At 35.8% G+C, this 26,110-nt stretch overlaps 1 protein-coding gene across 1 annotated transcript in view; it reads right to left on the reverse strand.

The window, feature by feature from the left end:
• SYCP2 (synaptonemal complex protein 2) overlaps positions 1-26,110 on the reverse strand; it is an 85,241-nt gene that overhangs the window by 12,293 nt on the left and 46,838 nt on the right. The window contains exons 23-37 of the mRNA XM_064276441.1: positions 23,865-23,992; positions 23,063-23,099; positions 20,720-20,790; positions 20,567-20,624; positions 20,018-20,073; positions 19,519-19,576; positions 18,715-18,883; positions 16,352-16,389; positions 15,698-15,868; positions 13,879-14,077; positions 12,402-12,610; positions 4,174-4,347; positions 3,178-3,265; positions 2,747-2,902; positions 2,127-2,254 (exon numbers count right to left, since the gene is read on the reverse strand). Of these exons, the coding sequence (XP_064132511.1) occupies positions 2,127-2,254; positions 2,747-2,902; positions 3,178-3,265; positions 4,174-4,347; positions 12,402-12,610; positions 13,879-14,077; positions 15,698-15,868; positions 16,352-16,389; positions 18,715-18,883; positions 19,519-19,576; positions 20,018-20,073; positions 20,567-20,624; positions 20,720-20,790; positions 23,063-23,099; positions 23,865-23,992 (1,740 nt within the window). The remainder of the gene's footprint in view (positions 1-2,126; positions 2,255-2,746; positions 2,903-3,177; positions 3,266-4,173; positions 4,348-12,401; positions 12,611-13,878; positions 14,078-15,697; positions 15,869-16,351; positions 16,390-18,714; positions 18,884-19,518; positions 19,577-20,017; positions 20,074-20,566; positions 20,625-20,719; positions 20,791-23,062; positions 23,100-23,864; positions 23,993-26,110) is intronic.

Here is a 26,110-nt window from a genome sequence, read left to right on the forward strand (position 1 = left end):
CAATTAAAAAATGGACAAAAGATACGAACAGGCATTCACTAAAGAAGGCATTCAGGTAGGTAACTGATACATGAGGAAATGCTCGCAACCATTAGCCATTAAAGAAATGCAAATCAAAACAACGAGATTCCATTTCACTCCAACAAGGCTGGCATTAACCCCCAAAACACAAAATAATAAATATTGGAGAGGTTGTGGAGAGACTGGAACGCTTATACACTGCTGGTGGGAATGTAAAATGGTAAACCACTTTGGAAATCGATTTGGTGCTTCCTTAAAAAACTAGAAATAGAACTACCATACAATCCAGCAATCCCACTCCTTAGAATATATCCTAGAGAAATAAGAGCCGTTACACAAACAGATATATGCACACCTATCTTCATTTCAGCACTGTTTACAATAGCATAAAGATGGAAGCAACCAAGGTGCCCATCAACAGATGAATGGATAAGTTACAGTGTATTCACACAATGGAATATTATGCATCAATAAAGAACCATGATGAATCTGTGAAACACTTCGTAACATGGAGCACCCTTGAAGGCATTATGCTGAGTGAAATTAGTTGCAAAAGGACAAATATTGTATAAGACCACTATTATAAGAATTCGAGAAACAGTTTAAACAGAGAAAAAAATATTCTCTGATGGTTATGAGCGGGGGGAGGGAGGGAGAGGGAGATTCACTAATTAGATATAGGTAAGAACCACTTTAGGTGAATGGAAAGACAACACTCAATACAGGAGAGGTCAGCACAAATGGACTAAACCAAAAGCAAAGAAGTTTCCTGAATAAATTGAATGCTTCTAAGTTTTTTTTTAAGGCCAGAGTAGCAGGGGCGGGGGTTAGGGGACCATGACCTCAGGGGACATCTAAGTCAACTGGCATAATATAATCTATTAAGAAATGAGTCTGCATCCCACTTTGGAGAGTGGGTCTGGGGTCTTAAATGCTAGCAAGCAGCCATCTAAGATGCATCAATTGGTCTCAACCCACCTGAAGCAAAGGAGAATAAAGACCATCAAAGACACAAAGTAATTATGAGCCCAAAAGACAGAGACTACATCAGCCTGAGACTAGAAGAACTACATGGTGCCCGGCTACAACTGATGACTGCCCTGACAGGGAACACGACAGATAACCCCTGAGGGAGCAGGAGAGCAGTGGGATGCAGTCCCCAAAATCTCGTAAAAAGACCAGACTTAATGGTCTGACTGAGACTAGAAGAACCCCGGTGGTCATCGTCCCCAGACCTTCTGTTAGCCCAAGACAGGAACGATTCCCAAAGCCAACTCTTCAGACAGGGATTGAACTGGACAATGGGATAAAAAATGATGCTGGTGAAGAATGAGCTTCTTCGATCAAGTAGACACATGAGACTATGTTGGCATCTCCTATCTGGCGGGGAGACAAGAGGGCAGAGGGGGTCAGAAGCTGGTGGAAAGGACAGGAAAAGAGAATGGAGAGGAGTGTGCTGTCTCATTAGGAGGAGAGCAATTAGGAGAATATAGCAAGGTGTACATAAATTTTTGTATGAGAGTCTGACTTGATTTGTAAATTTTCACTTAAAGCACAATTAAAAAAAAAATATCTTACCACAGCCCCACCAGGGCTCTTTTTCTTTTTTGTCAAGAGTTTGGCTGCTAACCAAAAGGTCACCAGTTCAAATCCACCAGAGGCTCCCTGGAAACCCCATGGGGCAGTTCTACTCTGTCCTATAGAGTTTCTGTAAGTCGGAATCGACTCAACATCAACGGGTTTGGTTTTTTTGGTAAAAATGATGAGGCATGCAAAAAATTTTTTCCAAAACAAAAAAAAACTGCAGTAGATTTGAAATGCTAACCAAGTCAGAATAGAAAAGAGGACAGGCGAAAGAGAGAAAGCCAACAGGAAAGGAAACAATATTATATAATCCCAGATTTAAAGAAACTTAACTCACAGAAGTTTTTTTTTCTTTTTCTTACCTAATAATGATTCTAATCTTTCACTGCTGTATGAGAAAAGTTGGGTTCATGAACGTGTGCTTAGTGCCAAAAGATCAAGGTAGCCAACAGTCTAGTAGAAAGTGTGGTATGTTATCAAATTTTTTGGCATAAATTCTTACCTACAGAATAATAACTCACCTGAATTCTCCTCTTAAATTCTTTACCCAATTTCTCACACATCATCGCTACATTTGAACATCTGGTTTCCCACCTCTTCCCAGGAATATAAAACTCATATGCTGAAAACGCAGATATACTTTCAGACACTATAAAATGAAGACAATCAGCTAAATTTAAAATATGCGTTATTACAAATATAATCTTAAGTGTCATGAGGCTAAAGAACAAAATCTTATTTTCAGATTCCATTTTTAATATAAATATAAGGATTATTAAATCAAAGGTAGAATTCATATTTTTTAAAGATGAAATTATTCTGATTAATAAAAAAACTTTTGGTATGGCTATTAAGGCAGAGATAACTTTACAATGGAGCAGTTTTGGATTATTTTTTTAATGGGTTCCGCCTTATAACTAGCCTTATAATTTAATGACAAAATAAATATCGGTAAATTCATACTCTATAAAGACCTTTACTTCAACAGTACTCATTTAAAATGAACTTTGTGATAAAATATCATCAGTCCTGGACGTATGCAAAGTCGTCTTCATAGGGAGTTTGTTTTGTGGATGGAATCATTTAAAGTCTAATAAGCCAACCTCCAAATAACTGTGTTCTGACACAGGTATCTACCTACTTTTATAGGTGTGATGATCTGCATCTTCGACTTTAGACAGTTTTCTGGGAAGCAAGTTTGCTCTTCTTTCTTCTTCCTCTTCCATTTCTGCATCATCAGAATGACTTAGGTTATCATCTACGTACATTCGTTTGCGATTAGAATGCTGAGTGGGGCCTTAGGAATGATTAAAAAATAATTAACAGTGCTACATATTGATTAAAAATACCCAATATCTTCTTGCTTATATAAAAAGCCTTGGTTTCAGGTAATTGTTAACATTATGTTTTAGGCAACTGTACATTAAATTCTACCTAGTTTCATTTTGACACTAACTAAACTGAATAATAGTGGTATCACTTAAAATACCTTTGCATTTCATCCTTTGGATGAAATTTCATAGTATTTCAGTAATTAGTAATTAAAAAAAGAAAAAGACCATGACTACAAACCTGATTCATGAGTAGTGTCAAAAGACATGTTATACCAGATTTTCTCTTCTCTTTCACTAGACATGGATAATGGAGATGAATGGCTTTCCTAAAATACAGATTAGAAATTACAAAACAATACTGTAGGTACTCTTGGCTTCACCAACGACCATTTTTCTCAAAGCCAAAAGCCAGAGAACTGTAAATGCTGCCAATTCTTTTTTCAGTTTGTCCGTTTCTATCCCTTCCTTTTCCTAATGCTGCTGTGCATTAACCTATATCCTTATGGTAACTTCACTCCTAAGTTACAGCAATAGTTTTGTAGCTGGTTTTTCTGACTATCTGTGCTCTTTCAATTGTTTCTTAACAGGATGTTCATTCCTTTAACTGAGTCAGGAAATGAGAAGACAGATATCAAAAGTCTAAACTCTTCTTCCTGCCTTTCAATTTACACCTTTAAGCCATACCTTTCATATCGTTATTTCTCATTGTTTCAACACACAGGTTCCTCTGCTCTCATCAGATCTGTCTCCTTCCTATTTCATGAACATGCATGTCCACGTCTTCCCTTTCTTTACTGAGGTCGCTGTTCTTTCTCCACGGAGTGAATAATGAACATATACAAACTAATGTCTAGGTCAAGTTCCAGCCCTCTCCAAGCTGGAAAACTCTGCCTTGACTTCCTATATTTTACAGATTATTAATATTCTTGTTGATGGACTAATTAACTTTTATAATGGCAAGTAGCTCAACCAAATTCCCATATAATCATGAAACCGAAAAGGCCTAATTCTAAATATGTGAGTGGTTCAGCAATGATTTAAGACCACTTCAAAAGTTTCAACTTGTATCAAAAAAAAAATAATTTTTCTTATGATCAAACCTTTCTACATACTTTATGCATCAGATTTTCAGGTAATAACAATAGAAAAATGTTAAAATATTACAATTACTATTAAAGGCCAATAACATGATTCTTAGTTTAAGGAGAGTTTGATAGCTATAGTATATCCTTACCTCTTTCTTTCTTTGTACATGATTTTCACTGATATTTAGAAGTTCATTTTCTGAATTACAACTGCTTACATCTGAATAGGTGCTGCAATCTTGTGTTTCTTCTGTAAGTGCCACTGAATTTATATTTTTTCTATTCAGGACAGTATTATCCTTAGTTACTGGAGTATGGCTGGGCTATGAATAAATAAGATATAAACACTCAAAGGAAGTTAAAAAATTATCTAAAGCCAAAAGAACAAAAAAGTTGAACATAACAAAAAAATATTAAGCCAAAACTAGTCACTTACAGTATTTTGAGGAATTAAAAGAAATAAAAGCCTTTAGATACTTAGAACATTAACTTACACGTCATCTACCAAAAACTCACCTTAAGAACAAAAAGTATAAGGATTGTAAACAAAAATACAAAAACTATCATAACGGTTGATATGATTATCTACAAAGTTCAAAAGAATGTAGGCACTCAATTATGACAGAATTCAGCAAAGCTGTTAGAGATAAATAAAAATCAATAGTATTTCTGTGCAAAAGAAAAATAAAAACCAGAAAATGTCATCTTAAGTTTTGTTTTTTCTTTTTTTATAACAGCAAAAACAAAAACACAGAAGATACCTAGGTATTAATCTAACAAAACGTATGCATAATTTTCCTTGAAATACATGGTACAACTGTGAGAATAAGACCAAAAAATGGAAAGAGGTACATTTGTGGTTCAGAAATGGCAATTCTCCCCTTAGGCAAGCTTTCTTAAATTTATACGGATAAGTAAAAGGCCAAGAGAATTTGAAGTAAAAGACAGATGAGTGGGGACAAAATGCCCTATGTGTATAGAACTTCAGTAATTGAAGCAGCATGTGTCAGTACAGGGACAGATAAACAGATAAGTAAAAAAGAACAGTGCCTACCAGCCTAGTCATGGGGACACCAAGGCAAAGGACTGAATCAGCATTACAAAGAATGGGGCGGGGGGGGGAGGGAGTATTTCATATGTAATATTGCCCTAATTTGCTATCCATATGCAAAAACAAAGTCCAGAATGACTGAAAACCTAAAAGTTAAAATCAAGACTAGCATTTTTACAATAAAGTAAAATATTTTTATGGCTATAGCTAAGGGAAGGATCTCTTAAACAACTCAGAAGTTGAGTAAATTTAATTTAATTGCATCTTCTACAGGAGTTTTTTCTTTAAAAGGCAAGATATACTGGAAAAAGTTTTTGCATTGGATGTAACAACAAATATCCAGAATATATATAAAGAACTCCTACAAATGTGTAAGAAAAGTTCAAATAATGCAATGAAAAAATTAGAAAATGTTAACAGCTAATTCAGCGAATGGCCAAAAAACATATGCAGACACTCAGTGAAGCTGACATTCAGGAAAATGCAAATTAAAATGAGACACAACTTTGTAACTTTGAGATTGGCAAGAAATGGAAACATCTGATAACACCTCGTGTTGGAATATTGAACGCGATCACACAGGGCTTCTGAAGGTACAAGTTGGTACAAATGCTCTATAAAATTTTTTTTCAGTCCCTGGGTCAAAGTCAACAGTAAATGGGAAATGAAAATGGTTCACCTGTTCAGTGCCCAGCCGATGAATATCTAACAAATCAATTAAAATTAAATCTAGCGCAGAGTAGCATCAAAGAAGGTGGATGGGGATCACCCAGATTTAGAAAATTGAAAGGTAGGATGCTGAAGGGATAGATAAAGGATGAAGAGAAACTAAGGCTGTTGTTACTGTTCAGTACCGTTGAGTTGGTTCCGACTCACAGCGGCCCTATGCAAAACTGAATTAGACACTGCCCAGTCCTGCGCCATCCTCACAATTGTTGTTACACTTGAGCCTGTTGTTGCAGCCACCGTTGTCAGTCCATCTCATTGAGAGTCTTCCTCTTTTTTGCTGACGCTCTACTTTACCAAGCATGATGTCCTTCTCCAGGGACTAACCCTTCCTGACAACATCTCCAAAGTACGTAAGATGCAGTCTCACCATCCTTGCTTCTAAGGAGCATTCTGGTTGTACTTCTTCCAAGACAGATTTGTTCATTCTTTTGGCAGTCCCTGGTATAGTCAATATTCTTCGTCAACACCACAATTCAAAGGCGTCAATTCTTCTGCAGTCTTCCTTGTTCACTGTCCAGCTTTCCCATGCACACTAGGTGACTGAAAACACCATGGCTTGGGTCAGGGACACTGCAGTCTTCAAGGAGACATCTTTGCTTTTCAACACTTTAAAGAGGTCTTTTGCAGCAGATCTGCCCAGTGCAATGCATCTTTTGATTTCTCGACTACTGTTTCCATGGATGTTGATTGTGGATCCAAGTAAAATGAAATCCTTGGCTTCAATCTTTTCTCCGTTTATCATGATGTTGCTCATTGGTTCAGTTGTGAGGATTTTTGTTTTCTTTATGTTGAGGTGTAATCCATACCGAAGACTGTGTTCTTTGATCTTCATCAAGTCCTCTTCACTTTCAACAAGCAAGGTTGTGTCATCTGAATAATGCAGGTTATTAATGAGTCTTCCTCCAAGCCTGATGCTGTGTTGTTCTTCATACAGTCCAGCTTCTAAGATTATCTGCTCAGCATACAGACTGAATAGGCACGGTGAAAGGATGCAACCCTGACGCGCACCTTTCCTGACTTTAAACCAATCAGTAGCCCCTTGCTCTGTTCGAACTACTGCCTCTTGATCTATGTCCAGGTTCCTCATGAGCACAATTAAGTGTTCTGGAATTCCCATTCTTTGCAATGTTACCCATAATTTATTATGATCCACACAGTGGAATGCCTTTGCATAGTCAATAAACACAGTAAACATCCTTCTGGTATTCTCTGCTTTCAGCCAGGATCCATCTGACATCAGCAACGATATCCCTGGTTCCATATCCTCTTCTGAATCCAGCCTGAATTTCTGGCAGTTCCCTGTCAATATACTGCTGCAGCTGCTTTTGAATCATCTTCTGCAAAATTTCACTTGTGTGTGATATTAATGATATTGTTCTATAATTTCTGCATTCGGCTGATCACCTTTCTTGGGAATAGGTATAAATATGGTATAAATCTTTCAGTGGGTTGGCCAGGTAGCTGTCTTCCCAATTTCTTAGACAAGTGTGCACCTTAAGCACTGCATCTATTTGTTGAAACACCTCAACTGGTATTCTGTCAATTCCTGGAGCTTTGTTTTTTGCCAATGCCTTCACTGTGGTTTGCACATCTTCCTTCAGGACCATTGTTTCTTGTTCGTATGCTACCTCCTGAAATGACTGACCACTGACCCGATTCTTTTTCATACAAAGACTCTGTATTCCTTCCATCTTCTTTTGATGCTTCCTGCATTGTTCAATATTTTACGCACAGAATCCTTCAGAACTGCAACTCGAGGCTTGAAGTTTTTCTTCAGTTCTTGCAGCTTGAGAAATGTCAAGTGTGTTATTCCCTTTTGGTTTTCTAACTCCAGGTCTTTGACATTTCATAATAATACTTTGTCTTCCTGAGCTGCCCTTTGAAATCTTCTGTTCAGCTCTTTTACTTCATCATTTCTTCCATTCTCTTTATCTACTCTACATTCAAGAGTTAATATGAGTGTTTCAGGGTGGGTTCTCTATAGAAGCAAAACCAGTAAATTGTTTATTACATATATATATATAGAGAGAGAGATTTATATCAGGGAAATGGCTCATGCAGTTGCAGAGGCTGGAAAGTCGCAAGTCACTGGGTCAGGCTGGGGGCTTCTTCCAAGTCATCAGCTGCAGGGGCCAGTGAACCCAAGATTGGCAGGTCAGCTGCTAGCTCAAGTCCCAAGAATCAGAGGTCAGATGAGCAGGAATGAACTGTAGAATCCAGAGTGAGGAAAAACCTGTGAGCCTTGCCAGAAAATACACCTATATTGGATGGAGGCCACAACCCTGAAGAAACTCCCTTTCAACTGATTTGCTACTCATAGAAAATCCCATCCTGGAGGTGATCACGTTATGTCAGATCTCATCATGGAGGTGATTACATCATCATACAACCGCCAAATTATAACTGCCAAAATACTGAGAATCATGGCCCAGCCAAGCTGACACACAACCTTCTCAATCAGAACTATTATTCGAATTTAATGCACCAACCGCTAATGCCCAAGATGAGGAAATTGAAGATTTTTACCAACTTCTGCAGTCCAAAGTCGATCATACATACGGTTAAGAGGTACTGATAACTATGGGTGATTGGAATGCAAAAGCTGGCAACAAAAAAGAAGGATCACTAGTCAGAAAATGTGGCCCTGGTGACAGAAACAATGCAGGAGACTGCACGATAGAATTTTGCAAGACCAACAACTTATTCATTTCAAATACTTTTTTCCAACAACACAAATGACAACTATACACATGGACATCACCAGTTGGAAACAAATGAACCAAATCAACATCTGTGGAAAAAGACAATGGAAAAACTCAGTATCATTAGTAGGAAGAAGGACCCGGCAGTTTGCTTCTGAAAAGAGTTAGCCAGTGAAAGCCTTATGAATAGCAGTGGAACACTGTCCGATATAGTGCTGGAAGACAAGCCCCCCAGGTTGGAAGGCACTCAAAAGACGACTAGGGAGGAGCTGCCTCCTCAAATTAGAGTCGACCTTAATGATGTAGATGGAGTCAAGCTTCTGGGACCTTCATTTGCTGATGTGACACAACTCAAAACGGAAATTGTCAAAAATGAAATGGAACGCATAAACATTGATATCCTAGGCATTAGTAAACTGAAATGGACTGGTATTGGCCATTTTGAATTGGACAATCATATAGTCCACTATGCTGAGAACGATAACTGGAAGAGAAATGCTGTTGCATTCATCGTCAAAAAGAACACTTCAAGATCTATCCTGAAGTACAACGTTGTCAGTGATAGGATAATAACCATACACCTACAAGGAAGACCAGTTAATACGGCTATTATTCAAATTTACACACCAACCACTAAAGCCAAAGATGAAGAAATTGAAGATTTTGGTTAGTTTTTGCAGCCTGAAATTGATCAAACATGCAATCAGGATGCATTGATAATTACTGGTGATTGGAATGCGAAAGTTGGAAACAAAGAAGAAGGATCGGTAGTTAGAAAATATGGCCTCGGTGACAGACACAAGGCCGTGGATCGAATGATAGAATATTGCAAGATCAATGACTTTTTCATTGCAAATACCTTTTTCCACCAACATAAATAGCAACTATACACATGGACCTCAACAGATCGAACACACAGGAATTAAATTGATTACATCTGTGGAAAGAGATGGTGAAAAAGCTCAGTATCATCAGTCGGAACAAGGCCTGGGGCTGACTGCGAAACAGACCATCAATTGCTCATATGCAAGTTCAAGCTGAAACTGTAGAAAATCAGAGCAACTCTACAAGAGCCAAAGTACGACCTTGAGTATACCCCACCTGAATTTAGAGACCATCTTAACGATAGATTTGATGCGCTGAACACTAATGGCCGAAGACCAGATGAGTTGTGGAATGACATCTAAGGACATCGTACATGAAGAAAGAAAAGACCAAGATGGATGTCGGAGGAGGCTCTGAAACTTGTTCTTGAACATCGAGCAGCTAAAGCAAAAGGAAGAATTGATAAAGTAAAAGAACTGAACAGTAGATTTAAAAGGGCGGCTCCAGAAGACAAAGCAAAGTATTATAATGACAGATGCAAAGAGCTGGACATAGAAAACCAAAAGAGAAGAATGTGCTCGGCGTTTCTCAAGCTGAAAGAACTGAAGAAAAAATTCAAGCCTCGAGTTGCAATAGTGAAGGATTCTATGGGGAAAATATTGAACAACACAGGAAGCATCAAAAGAAAATGGAAGGAATACACAGAGTCATTATACCAAAAAGAATTAGTCAACGTTCAACCATTTCAAGAGGTAGCATATGATCAGGAACCGATGGTATTGAAGGAAGAAGTCCAAGCTACACTGAAGGCACTGGTGAAAAACAAGATTCCGGGAATTGACAGAATATCAATTGAGATATTTCAACAAATGGATGCAGCGCAGAAGTGTTCACTTGTCTATGCCAAGAAATTTGGAAGACAGCTACCTGGCCAACTGATTGGAAGAGATCTGCGTTTATGCCTATTCCCAAGAAAGGTGATCCAACTGAATGCGGAAATTATTGAACAAGATCATTAATATCACATACGAGCAAAATTTTGCTGAAGATCATTCAAAAGCAGCTGCAGCAGTATATTGACAGGGAACTGCCAGAAATTCAGGCTGGTTTCAGAAGAGGACGCGGAACCAGGGATATCATTGCTGATGTCAGATGGATCCTGGCTGAAAGCAGAGAATACCAGAAGGATGTTTACTGTGTTTTATTGACTATGCAAAGGCATTCGATTATGCCGAGTATAACAAATTATGGATAACACTGCAAAGAATGGGAATTCCAGAACACTTAATCGTGCCCATTAGGAACCTGTACATAGATTTAGAGGCAGTTGTTTGGACAAAACAAGGGGATAATGAGTGGTTTAAACTCAGGAAAAGTGTGCGTCAGGGTTATATCCCTTCACCATACCTACTCAATCTGTATGCTCAGCAAACCCAAGAAGGTGGACTATATGAAGAAGAACGGGACATCGGGATTGGAGGAGACATTAACAACCTGTGTTATGCATATGATACAACCTTGCTTGCTGAAAGTGAAGAGGACTTGAAGCACTTACTAATAAAGATCAAAGACCACAGCCTTCAGTATGGATTACACCTCAACATAAAACAAAAATCCTCACAACTGAACCAAACAATAAGCCACATCATGATAAACAGTGGAAAGATTCAAGTTGTCAAGCATTTCACTTTAATTGGATCCACAATTGACACTGATGGAAGCAACAGTCAAGAAATAAAAAGACTCATTACATTGAACAAATCTGCTGCAAAGGATCTCTCTAAAGTGTTGAAAAGCAAAGATGTCTCCTTGAAGATTAAGGTGTGCCTGATTCAAGCCATGGCATTTTTAATTGCATCATATGCATGTGAAAGCTGGACAATGAATAAAGAAGACCGAAGAAGAACTGACGCCTTTGAATTGTGGTGTTGGAGAAGAATATTGACTATACCATGGACTGCCAAAAGAACAAACAAATCTGTCTTGGAAGAAGTACTATCAGAATGCACCTTAGAGCCAAGGATGGCGAGGCTGCGTCTTACATACTTCGGACATTTTGTCAGGAGGGATCAGTCCCTGGAGAAGGATATCATGTTCTGTAAAGTAGAGGGTCAGCGGAAAAGAAGACCCTCAACAAGATGGACTAACACAGTGGCTGCAACAACGGGCTCAAGCATAACGACGACTGTAAGGATGACGCAGGATCAGGCAGTGTTTCATTCTATGGTACATAGGGTTGCTATAAGTCAGAACCAACTCAACGGTACCTAACAACAACAACATATATTTTAAGGACCCCTGGTGGTGTAGTGTTAAAGCAGTTGGCTGCCAACTGAAAGGCTGACAGTTCAAATCCACCAGCCACTCTACAGGAGAAAGATGTTTGACAGTCTGCTTCCATAAAGATCTGCAGCCTTAGAAACCCTATGGGGCAGTTGTACGATGAATGAAAATGGACTCGACAGCAATGGATTAATCTTTATGGAGACAGACTGCCGTATCTTTCTCCCTCAGAGGGGCTGGTGGGTTCAAACTGCTGACCTTTTAGTTAGCAGCTGAGTGCTTAACCACTGTGCCACCAAAAAAAAAAAAAAAACCCACTGCCATCAAGTTGATTCCAACTCGTAGTGACCCCATAGGACAAAGCAGAACTGCCCCACAGGTTTCCAAGGAGTGGCTGGTGGATTCAAACTTATGACCTTTTGGTTAACAGCCGACCTCTTAAGCAGTAACTAGAGGTTACAAACTGAATTATGATAAAATCTGAAAGAAGTGCCTGTATTGCAGGAAAAAGTCCATTTGAATCTAGAAAACGATGTTTGTCGTTTTGATAGCAGACTTTGGAAGTGATCATTCATATCAGAGAACTTCTTGTCACATTTCTCCTCCCATATTGCTATGTTTATGTGTTGGGTTCTCTGAGGCTGGGAACTGTATCTTACTTACATTTTACCCCCAACATCCAGACCAAACCCCAATCCTTAAGTAAATAAACAACACATACTTGATTATGATTATAGGCAAGTTAGTCCCTTCAGATATATCTGATAAAGGAAATATATATTCTTACCAAAAAGAGTAGATGTGGAATTGGTGAGTAACTTTCTCTTGCACATAGCAAATTTTTCTCACTGCTTTGAGGTGACTTTATTGAATCTCCAACTCCATTTTTACTATTTAAGGACTCAAGTGATACATTTTTTGGAGAAGGTGATACAGATTTTGTTGTTACACAGTCATAATCCTGAGTAAAATCCCTTTCTGTTATTTTCTCTATACCTATATTGCCCCACAAAACACATAAACAAAAAACAGATGGCAGGTATTATCACTGAAGTATCAATGTCTGCTTTAAAAATAGCATCAATAATTCAAATTCTGAGATTGCAAAAATTCATCAAATCATCAAATCTTAGCTGTACTTAAAAAGGATAAAGTTTCAATAAATCAAGACAAAAGTTGTTTAAAATATTTTATAATTCTTTGAAAAATATTTATGGCCAAATTTAAAATATAAGTGTAATCATAAAAACTTTGAAAACATTTCAAACAAAAACATTTATAGCATGAACTGGAATAGACAATGGTCTAAATATTAACATCTTGAGTATTTAGCCATCATAGCCAATACTATCATGTATTTTAAAAATTTACAGAATTTTATGGCTGAAAGAGACTGGGTCTAAATCCCTCATGTATAAATGAGGAAATCCATTGCTACAATAAGTCAGTATAAATGAATTTTCTGACAGACAGGTCTGAGATCAAATCAGGACAAGTCTATCTGTCTTCTTAATATGTGCTTATTTGAAATGACAGTGGTCCTCAGCACTAGGAAAACACTCCAGGGAAGAATGCAACAGTTACTTTAGAGGAAGTGTATGTTAACTGATAAGCTTTTGAGTCTTGAATTTTAACTGAAATGATTAACATGTAGAGATGCTTTAAAATACCCTTAAAAGAAACTAAAAATATATATATAAAGCACAAACTTATTTTCATAATTTCTGTTCTAGATAAATATATATATGCCAGAGTGCCAAAGAATATGAACTTTTCTTTGCCAATTATTTCTAAAATAAAAACAAAACCTCAACTGTTCGTAAACATAATCCACTATGGGGTCACAGAGTGCATGAGGATATTTCTTAGAGACTTCGGTCAAAGAAATGGCAAAAGAAAACATAGAAATCCCCACAATTATTTTCATGTTTTTAAATATATAAAAATATATTATTTTAAATGTTTTAAATATATTTTAAAACATTAAAATTACACATTTATTTGTGCTTTTACATTATAATTCATATATAATTTTTTTTATATTGGAACATTTTAACTTCCTAATATGGAAAACTCCAGTATCTTAACACTGTCCCAAGTCTACTCAGCAAAACCTAAGTTACTGGCATTAACCAGTTTAAAACTGAAGTTCTAACTACCTATAATTTTAAATACATGCCCTCAAAATTATTTTTGAAATTATATTTTCACATCACTAAAATTACAGGAAATTATTCAGCTAAAAGGAAAATAAAATGCTATACCTCTCATTACTTCTACAGGTGATGGAGACCCAGATGAAGATGCAGGGGAGAAGTCAAGGCTGCTGTCTCTTACCGCATCTTTTACTAGAAATGAGTTCTCCCACTCTTTTGGTAGCTTCTTTTGTGTTTCAGCAGGGGAAGCATTCTGCGGTTTCTTTGGCGGCTTCATGGTTTTACTTCTGGAATGGGTATTTTCCTCCTAAATGTATTGAAAACTTTCGAATTACACTCGAATAGAAATATTTATATTTGGACATACAAAGCAATCTAATTATATTATGTTAAATATTTATTAAATATCTTATATACAAAACACTCTATTACCACACACAGGCATAACAAGGGCCTAGCTATGTGCACAGAAAGACTTTATAATACACTAGAAGGCATAAGACAAATTCATAGGAAAACAGAATATATAGGCAATTATAATAAATATCATGAAAGATTAAAAAAAAAAAATCTTATAAGCATTCAAAGCAGCCAGAAAGAGGCCTTAGGTTTTATGGTGCTAGATTTCATGGACTTGAGATGCTCAGGAGTTTGTGAAGGAAGACGGTAGGGGCAAGGAGGACATCCTGGGAACAGGTAGAAGAAAAGCACAGGTCTTGTTGGGGAATCATGGATTATTCTATTTGACATTACAGCTCTGAGTATACACTGGGGAACCGTGGAAATAAGCTTCCAAAGGTATTTTGATGCTTTGAATGTCTTTCAGTGTTTTTTTTTTTTTTTGAAGAGGGAAGAGATGACAGGTGGCCTAGGAAGATTTATCTGACTACAAAACCGATAAAACCAAACCCAGTGCCGTCGAGTCAATTCCGACTCATAGCGACCCTATAGGACAGAGTAGAACTGCCCCATAGAGTTTCCAAGGAGTGTCTGGCAGATTCAAACTGCTGACCCTTTGGTTAGGAGCCGTAGCACTTAACCACTATGCCACTAGGGTTTCCTTATCTGACTATGTGTATGGTAAATTAAAGTTAAAAAAAAAAAAAAAAGACAGAAAATGTGGAAATAAGTTATGAAGTCCTTAAAGTCTTCCATGTGAATGATAACGTTCTAATCAAGGGAAACGGAGGGTTGAGGATGTAAAACCAGCCAAGTGTAGCGGTAGAGACCTACCTTTAGTTTTCCAGACTCTCTGGGTTCAAATCCCAGTCTACCACTCCCTAGCTGAATGACCTGGGGTAAGTTCCTTTACCTCTCTAAACCTCAAACTTCTCATTTGTAAAATAAGGATCATAATAATAGTACTGATTACCTATCATGCTTATAAGAATATAAAAAGTAAAATCTATAAAGTGCTTAGAATGGCACCTGGCACACTGTAAGCACTATTATTATTTTACTTTACGTTGTTTACTTTGTTTAAAAACCTTTCAAGAATAGGTGGTTGGGAACATGTCCATAGTATTAAGAGATACATGGAAGAAGTCAGGAATGGACACAGTAGGGCCATGTATAGGAAGAACTTCAGATCACAATATTTTTACTTTCATTCAAGAAAAAGATCCACAGCTTCCTAACAAAATTTTGGAAACATCAAGTAATTCTCTTAATTACAAAAATACTATATCAAAGTTATAATTTTATTATAGTCAGACATTTGTTTTGTAACACTAATGCCAAGTTATTATAAAATTTAGCATTATATTGCCTAAGGGCCAATTTTTAAAATTAGTCTGAAAGTTTTCTCATATAGAAGATAAAGTCTTAAAAAGAAATGGCAAAGTAAATTTAACATTTGTACAAATATGTACTATATATTATTTAAAGATCATTTTGTTTATCATCAATCCGAATTGTATCTGTTTACCTTTACTAGTAATTTCTCTTCAAGTGGATGTGAAATTTCTGGCTCACTCTCTGACTCTGAATTTGAGAGATCTTTATAATTTTTTTTAGTTTTTGCTGCTCTTCGTGGAAGTCTGGTTCGCCCATCTGAAACTGTCTCATCTATCTTTTTGGTGATGTTTTTGCTGGGTGTCTTTAGGAGAAAAATTCCTGAATGTTATTCAACCAATATTTGAGATACACAACAATTACAAGCTATTTGCTATAAAAGTGGCACTGTGACAAGATATACATAATTATAGTAATAAAAAGATTCCTGATTGATACCCCCCCAAAAGACTGAATTTTATCTTCCCATTTCAAATATCTTCTCTACCACCTTTTGATCCCTGTCACTAAATCATTAGGAGGCCAGATATTTATTCTCTAACTTAAATTTTAAAAAAGAAGACACAGATATAAAAATATCTATAACCACAGAATAAATCATATTCAAAATAAGGCCAACCTGATTCAAAAAGACAGAAGAGACAGGAGAAAGTGTTCAGAGGCAGGAACAATTATGGAAAACAACTGATAACAAGGAAAAATTAATTCTGAGATGACACAAATTATTTCTACATGATGAGAAAAATAATTTTTAAAGGGATTTTAAACACAAACTTCTTGGCTTTACCAATTTATGTCTTGGTTGTCCCCTTTCTAAGGATGATCCTGAAATTCAGAAAAATAAGGTTAAACTTTTCAAATAGATAAGAACTAAGATTTATTAGAATATTTCTCCATATATAAATGAAAAAGCATAAAGAAAAACAAGAATACATCTTTAAGCGCATTCAAAAATTTAAATTTCAAGATGATTTGAGGCTAAACCAACACTGTTAACTTGTACAGTGTTCGGTATGCTATCAATGATCAATTTCCCTTCTCCTCCTCGATTTTATAAAGCTTTTTAAACATACAAGAGAATATACAACATAGTAATAAAGTTAACACCCATGAATCTACTGCTTTAAGACCTAGATTACGAATAACGTTTAATCTACTTACGTGCACTTTCATGCCACCCTCTATACCACCCCCGCCCCTCACCCCACCCCCTGGCAAAAGGTAATCAAATCACTACCCTGAAATTTTTGTTTCTCATTCACTTGCTCTAAAAAAATAATGGTTCATTTCACAGGTATGTATCTATAAACAATATGAACTTTATTTAAAAAGGTATCATGTTATATGCAATATTCTATCACTTGCTTTATTTTTCATCCACCATTATGTCTCTAAGACTTATCCACATTATTCAGTGTAGCTTAGGTCCCTGTTCCCTCTTTTGCTTTTCAGATACAGTGTCATCTTTCTAAATGTTCTCTGAAGCCTAAGAAATGGAATTATGTAAGCCAAGAAAGCAAAGCATTGTTGGAAAGTAGGTCCACAAATAAATACGAGCAATAAGCCAGCTCATACATACGGACTTGTAGTCATTCCCTCACTTAAGACAAATTATTCACTCACAGGTTCAATTTTATAAGTTACTGCTAAAGTACTCCAACATTTAACATCTGCTGGAGAGTTCCAATCTTTCACTTTGTTGTAAATGTCTTTACTTGTACATCTTCCCATTAGGCCATTAATCTCCCTGAAGGCATGTGAATCTTGTCATGTTTCTCCCTGGCTTATAATACATCAATGAATTACCCCACTGCTTCCAAGTCCACCTTCATCAGTCACCATCTGTCCACAAGTGTGTTCTATGTTCCAAAGACCTCAAATTACTGGGCTCCCTCAATTCACTTGCTATTTCAGGCTTCTGTCCCTGTTATATATGATAATCCTGATGTCCCTTTTATATATCATGATCTATTTCTATCTTTCATATTATTTTTATTTCTCTTTAAACAACCACCCAGTCTTCCTTACCACATATATCCTGAACTAAAATAGCAGCTGATTCCCTTAAAACAAATATAACTTTGATCGAGATACTCAGAGTTATCTTAAGTCTTTTTTTAAAAATGGACTATATAACATTTCTGTGCATTAATAAACACTAAAATTGATGTAAAGCTATGAAAATCATAATTATCTCTAGTCAAAAACCTATACCTCTAACTCTTAAAAATTACTTCAAGAGATTCTCCATCACAAAAAAAAAGCAGAAGGAATATGTTGGGAAAACATTTTCTGGAAGATTTAGGCAAAAAAAAAACCTTCAAAAAACCTACTTTTAATCACAAAAGGACAAATACTATATGATGCCATGTATACGAAATATCTAGAATAGGCAAATGTATAGAGACCAAAGTTCATTAGTAGTTACCAGGGGCAGGAGGGAGGGGAGGAGGGGAGTCATTGTTTAGGAAGCACTGAGTGTCTGTTTATGTGATGGGAACTTGGCAATGGACACTGGTGATGGCTGTACAACACGAAGAATATATGTAGTGTCACTGAAGTGTACGTGTAAAATATGTTGAATCGACAAATGTTGTGTTATATATATTTTTATTGCATCTATGAATTCCTAAAAAGTTTGTGTGTGCATCTCTGTGTAATATATACACATGTATTTTTAAACTTGTGTTGAGCATGGCAGATACTTATATTTATGTGTATGTTTAGTTAGATCTGAGCTTTGGTTTTGGTTTAGGGTAGTGAGTTCATGAATACTTAATATTTTACTCAATATAACTAACTAAATAACTGAATAAGAGTGGGGCGTGAGTGAACAAATGATAAGAGTATGTCACGAACCAAGGATTATGAGCAAAGTGTGCTTTGTGCCCCCCTAAGGTCTAACTTAAAAAAAAGTAACTCATTATTTTTATTATAAAAGAAATGTAACCATATTACCAAAACTAACAAGATAACACAACAGCTATACAGTTTTTATATATCTGCTTTCACTCTATTATTGACATTCATTATGGTATTTAGGTATAAACACTGTTAACATACAAAAATATACTTTCAACCAACAAAGCACCTTATATAGGTGAAACAGTAAAGTCATTTGCAACATTCCTTTAAAAAGTAGTTTCTTACTTGGTTTCCCACTTTTATGTCTCTTCACATTTTTATTTCTGCTGTAGTCTATTAGCTGTGGTTTGGATTTTGGTTCTCTTAACCAGCTGATATCAGTCTTGCTGTCATCACATTTGTAATCTGTTTCTGTATCACTAAAAAGATGCTTCTTTTTATGATTTTTTATAATCTATGGGAAAAAAAGGACTCTTGTAATAGATGAAGAAATGCATCTTACTATATGTCATGCAAGGTAAGTTAAGCCAATATCAGAAAAACCAACTTCTTATTCTTAACATTCTAATCTACATAGCATTAAGGAGCTATCCAAGAAAGTCACTCAGAAATCCAGCTCAAAGATGGAGATTTATATTTTGCTGTTGTTAATTAAAGTTAAATCAAAACAGCTTACGTCCATAAACAGAATAAAACCAGCTGCTGTCTACTTGATTCTGACTCCCAGTGACCCCATGTGTGTCAGAGTAGGGCTGTGCTCCACAGGGTTTACAACGGCTGATTTTTGGAAGTTAATCACCAGGCCTTTTTTCTGAGGCACCTCTGGGGGGACTCAAACCTCCAACCTTTCAGTTAGTAGCTAAGAATGTTAACCATGTGTACCACCCATGGATTCCTTTTCTATTACTAGATGATTACAAACAGCTCAAAGACCATAAGAAAAACCACAACGGGGACATAGGTCATCTCATAGACGGGAAAAAATGATACAAATATTTTTGTTTTCTGGTTCTATGACAGTCTTTGGCATTAAAATATGATGAAAAGAAACACTGGTTTTAATAGGTGTATTTGGCTATTATGACTTACTCTTTTATCTTTTGTTTTCAGAGAAGGTTCAAGTTCATCATGATTCCTTACACCTACCCTTAAACAAAAATATGTATTAATTTTAAAATACCTTTATATGTATCTTAGGTAGCATGTGCTGGACAATTAGACATGGGTTTTCAGCCTTACTCTTTTACTGATCAGCTATATAATTCTGGCCAAGTCACTTATCCTCTCTGATCTCAGTTAATTATAAAATAACGAGATTGGATTAAGGGACTAACAAATTCTTTCAGATTTATCATCTAAAATATATAACTAATATTAAAGTGCACAGAATCCACAAATTAAGTAATCTCAGAAGTAAATGCTGAAGTAACAGCACCATAAGGGAAGTAATCATGGCAGTTGCATTTTTATTCACTCTTCTCAAATGTTAAAAACTCTCAGAAAGACTGGGATGAGGTATTTAAGAAATAAAAGGAGATAATTAGATATGTACGTTTTAATTTGAGCAAATTATAATAAAAACACCTACAATTTTATTGAATTATCCACATAGGCTTCTCTAGCTGTAGCTTGAAATTCCTGGACCTATGTTGTGAATAAACATTTAAAAAAGATTTCTTAGTGTCAAAACAAGGTAAATAAAAACTAAAAAAAAAAGTAAACGTAAAATCTGGTTTCTATCACTTCATAGAATCAAATTTTTGACAATATAATTAAGATTACTAAAATACATTATGGTATTGTTATATCTAAGAAAGCTAATACCATAAAATATACTAGAAACAAAACACATGAAAATAATTGTTTTACAATTGTTTCATCAATAAGTAAAAAGGATGTTCTTGATAAAGTAGTCTGAGTAAAGTGTCTCCCCCATAATTACTCATTTTTCTCTACCTTATTCCAAAAGAAACTAAATATACCTAGGTTTGTTACCCAAATACATTATTACATAGTTTTAAAAATTAAAACACAGCTACAAAAAGATGCAAAGCTAAAAGTATACTCTCTAATAACTGCATGGTAAATAAATAAAACTAATGACTAAATGCAAAATAACTCTTGATTTCTAGCTTACTCCAAGTTTTATAACAGGTTCATCAGCTCCATTCAAATGAAAATTGTAAACATCATTCCTGTGAAAACAAAGAAAACCATTGACTCCACTATACAATAAATACAGTCTCTTCAAGTATGAAGAAAATGAAAAGATTTATGAAAAATTACTTACAATGGGCATTCAGAAGTGACATTAACGTAAGTAGTCTTCAGTTGTCTGAAACTTTTTTTCTGAACCTTTTCCTAGATACAAAAGAGGTTTACATAAAACCATCCAAACTTTTACATTACTATACTTGATAAATAACATATTCAATTAAATTTTCATGTATTTTCCAGTAATATAAATCTGGCTTTATGTAACATTTTCCTTAATGTAAATTTAATAAAAATATTAAGTATTCATACTTATTGAAGGCTTAAATACTTTGGACATGTTATCACAGGGGATCAGTCCCTGCAGAAGGACATCATGCTTTGTAGAGTGGAGGGCAGCAAAAAAGAGGAAGACCCTAAACGAGATGGACTGACACAGTAGCTGCAACAATAGGCTCAACCATAACAACGATTGCGAGGATGGTGTAGGACCAGGCAGTGTTTTGTTCTGTCGTACGTAGGGTCACTATGACTCAGAACTGACTCAATGGCACCTAACAACAAATATTAACTAAAAATATAATAGAAAGCATTGTAGAAGGCTAATACAAAATATAAGACCCTTCGTCCTTAACATTCACGAACATTAATGTATACGGATAAACGACCTTCTCACTGGTATGCTCTCCCCAAGCTGAAAGGGGGTGACTGTAGAATCACAAAACAAATGTGCTTCTACTTTCACGTTCGCTTTTTCAGACTCTCATTTGTCTTAAACACTTAAGTAGAAAACTCTGGGAGAGGCTTATGTTTACGTAAGACCTTATATAAGAGAGTTGAAAGGTTATCAATTAGTATTAAGGAAAAAAATATGTGTAAGATTATTCATATATCTACAGCTCAGAATATATTCAACCAGATCAAAAAGTAGTGAGGAGAGAAAAGAAGTTTAATAAATTTTAATATTGTGTTTTATTAAAGTAATTTACCAATAATTAACAAATAAAATTGTTAAACTGTTTGATTACTGATCAGAAATAATACGTTAATATACAGTAGTTGGAAATATTAAAATATAAAATATCCATTTTAATTTGTGATTCACCTTTATTTCTTTTGGCTATTTTATATAGAATTATTTGCATTAGTCTGAAAAGTTCACTTCTCAATATACTACTTCTCTTATCACTTATCTGACTTATTCTTTCCAATATGCTTTTTGCCAGTGTTTAGGTACATATGTTCAATTCATCCTTTGCGTGCTAGCTGTTATAGAGGATATACAGATGAGCAAAGGTGTTGAAGAGGATGCAAAGATGACTAAAGGTGTTATGGAGTTTACAAACATGATTCAAAACAGCTATACTCTAGTAAAAGACAGAAGAGGAAGAAAAAAAAAGTCTTTCTATACCAAATAAAAAATGTGTATTAAAAAAAGCACAAAGTTATTATCATGCAGATTCAGACTTTTTGCCCATTTGGGTTCTGGGGCAGGGCACCTTGAAAAGTTTTCATAGGAAGGTAGAATCCGAAGCAGAGCTTGTAAGGGGGGATAAGGCTTTGACAATCAGAAAAGCAGGTAAGAGCACCTACTGACTCAGTCCAGAGTTCTTTCCAAACGGGGATGAAAAAAGGATAAACAAAAACAAAGTTAGGAAAGAAATTTCAGAGAACCTCAAGTTATCACATTTCAGCTACAAAGGACTTGTCTAGGGAACTAATACTAGAAAATAAGACCACCTTTTAAAGGGACTAGCAAGCCAGCCTATGTCTCTATTTAATTCAGTAAGCAACAGGGACCACAAGGAGGTTTCTGAACATGATTGAAGCTTTGTACTTGAGAAAGAAGAAAGCTGGTATTGACTGTAGCAAATGGATTGGCACAGAGAAATACTAGAGACAAAAAGAGCTACACAAAGGCTATTGTCATGCCCCAGGGATTAGAAATTAGAACTGAACTAGGACAACAGAGGTTGGCATGGACAGAAGGGGTAAGATTTGAGAGGAGTTTACAAATAAAGTAGAGATGAAAAGTAACTTTGAGAAGTAAATCAAAGTTGGTTGCTATTTTAAGCCTGATGAATAGTAAATGTTTTTAACAAAAATATGGACTTCAGAAGGATCTGACTGGCAGACAGATGGGATCAGCTGGGGAAAAAAGCATGGATATCAGGATATGTACCAAAAAAGTATAAATATTGTGCTTATATGTATAAAAGAAGCACTTTCTTTGAAAAGCAGAACAAAAGGTTAGGGGATTATTTTGAGTATTTGTCACTAAACTTGTCGGTTGTTATAATCCATTTATCAATATTCTGAAAACATCAAGTCTAGTTTTATCTTCCTGCTCTTCTATTTCAGTGTTTACAACCTAGTATTGAGTCTGACTACAGATTCCGTGTAAACAAATGAAACCTACCTTATTGAGTTGTAGATCAGATCTGTTTGAAAAACCACTATAAAAAAGGTATTGCCAAAAAAAAGAAATCAATTAAATACCAGAATATTTTTCATAAAAGCCACTTTATATAAGATAAAACATATTTGGGTCTAATCATATTCAATATGCTATAATTATCCAAAAAGTGATAGCACTAATGTGATGTTTTTGCAACTTCACTCATAGCAAATGGCACCTAAACAATTCTCAGCTGAGTCATCCATGCAGCAGGAAGTACCAACCAATTAAAAATAAATGGCCCTTTGATAAGAGTTGTTTTTTTCATGCCATACAGTAAGGCTAGAGTTAATGGCAGTCTATAAACAGACATTTTGTAATGAGAAAATAATTAACCTTCAGAAAGGTTGCAAACAAGGAATATATATTTACTATATAAAAATAACTCATTTCAGCTCATTTAAATTTCATATTTCATTACACAATGTATTTAAAATACATTTAGTTTTATTCATTACTACACTAAATAAATACAATTCTAAAATCCTACATGCTAAAGATTATTTCTGAAACGGTATGCTGTATCGATATGGTGTTTCCTGATACTTTGTAAAATGTGATCTGACGCTAGAACAATTTCAAATTTAGTTCCCTTCCTGTAAAAATTTAAACTGCTATTATTTATAAAAGTAAACAAGTAAAAATGTGTGTTTTCTACTGGAAAGTTACAGTATCTGAACATATGTTAAAAACTTTTTTAACTATGGGAAAGAATTTAGTTACATCTGACAGAACATTTCATGTGTAAAATTTAAGAACATACCTGTCAATCAAAGACTCCTTTAGTTTTCTTGTAGACTTTATGTCATCCTTGGTGTTGTATCGCTTATTAATTTGGTTTATCAAGGATGCTGCTGCATCAGTAAGTCCTCTCCCTTTTGGCTTTTCTCTCTGAAACATAAGTTACTTTAAAATTCTACCAGTTAACCTTCAAAGGAAAATAAAGGATAAAAAGATTTAAGAAAATTCTAGTTCTATTTATATCCACAAAGGGAAATAAAGGGGGTCAGAAATTATTTAGTAAGTTTAGGATTGGTTGGTCATTAAAACAACTCAGGATAAATCTTTTAACATACAGAATGTGCAGAGTGCTCTGAGGAACTAACCTAGGCCTAAAAGGAAATAAACACAAAAAACTGAAGAGGCTCAGTATAAGAACTATTATCAACATAATTTTATATAATTTGGTTAAGAAAAACTCCAAAAATGCTCTTGAATATTTGAGTTCTCCTGATTTTTACTTTTTTTTTCTGGGAATCAGCTATACGTTTTGATACATGATACATAATAAGTTATTGGTTACTATCCCTTCTTAAAATTATAACCACAATGAAGACAATTTATTTGGTTTGCAAAAATAAACCTCCCCTTGTGTGATTTCAGAACTTTCAGTATAAATGGAGTCAGCTTGGGAAATCATTACCATTGAACCACAGAGATTCTATTTCTCTGGCTGGTCCAATGAGTAGAAAGAGGATCAGACAGATGATTGCTTTAAATCCATGGGAGTGGAAGGAAATCCTGCATGTTGATGTACTAACACGGGGAGTGAGCATGTTAAAGACTGAGGAGAACTTCTGAAAACAAGATGCTGATTAACAAAAATCAGAGCATAGCTTAGACAAGATGATTAGGTTTCTATGCACCCAGAAAAAGAAGAATGACTAGGTCAGTGAACTTCTATGAAATTGACTCTAAAACTCAAAACAGTTTAAAATTAATCCTAGAGAAATAAGAGGCTTTACACAAACAGATATATGCGCACCCATGTTTACTGCAGCACTGTTTACAACAGCAAAAAGCTGGAAGCAACCAAGGTGTCCATCAATGGATGAATGGTTAAATAAATTATGGTAGATTCACACAATGGAATACTATGCAGCGATAAAGAACAGTGACGCATCTGTGAAACATTTCATAACGTGGAGGGACCTGGAAGGCATTATGCTGAGTGAAATTAGTCAGATGCAAAAGGACAAATATTGTATAAGACCACTATTATAAGAACTTGAGAAATAGTATAAACTGAGAAGAACACATTCTTTTGTGGTTACGAGAGGGGGGAGGGAGGGAGGGTGGGAGAGGGTTATTTACTGATTAGTTAGCAGATAAGAACTACTTTAGGTGAAGGGAAGGATAATACTCAATACACGGAAGGTCAGCTCAACTGGACTGGACCAAAAGCAAAGAAGTTTCCGGGAGAAACTGAATGCTTCGAAGGTCAGCGGAGCAAGGGCGGGGGTTTGGGGACTATGGCTTAAGGGGACTTCTAAGTCAATTGGTAAAATAAATTCTATTAAGAAAATATTCTGCATCCCACTTTGAAGTGTGGCGTCTGGGGTCTTAAATGCTAAGAAGCGGCCATCTAAGATGCATCAATTGGTCTCAACCCACCTGGGTCAAAGGAGAATGAAGAACATCAAGGTTACAAGATAATTATGAGCCCAAGAGACAGAAAGGGCCACATGAACCAGAGACTTACATCATCCTGAGACCAGAAGAACTAGATGGTGCCCGGCCACAATTGATGACTGCCCTGACAGGGAGCACAACAGAGAACCCCTGAGGGAGCAGAAGAACAGTGGGATGCAGACCCCAAATTCTCATAAAAAGACCAGACTTAATGGTCTGACTGAGACTAGGAGAATCCCAGCGGCCATGGTCCCCAAACCTTCTGCTTGACCAGGACAGGAACCATTCTCAAAGACAACTCATCAGACATGGAAGTGACTGGACAATGGGTTGGAGAGAAATGCTGATGAAGAGTGAGCTACTTGTACCAGGTGGACACTTGAGACTGTGTTGGCATCTCCTGTCTGGAGGGGAGATGGGAGGGTAGAGAAGGTTAGAAACTGGCAAAAGGGTTACAAAAGGAGAGACTGGAAGAGGGAGCGGGCTGACTCATTAGGGGGAGAGTAAATGGGAGTATGTAGTAAGGTGTACATAAGTTTATATGTGAGACTGACACTTCTAAACTTTCATTTAAAGCACAATAAAAATTATTAAAAA

Source organism: Loxodonta africana, chromosome 24 (genome assembly GCF_030014295.1).
Source record: "Loxodonta africana isolate mLoxAfr1 chromosome 24, mLoxAfr1.hap2, whole genome shotgun sequence".
Lineage (NCBI taxonomy): Eukaryota > Metazoa > Chordata > Mammalia > Proboscidea > Elephantidae > Loxodonta > Loxodonta africana.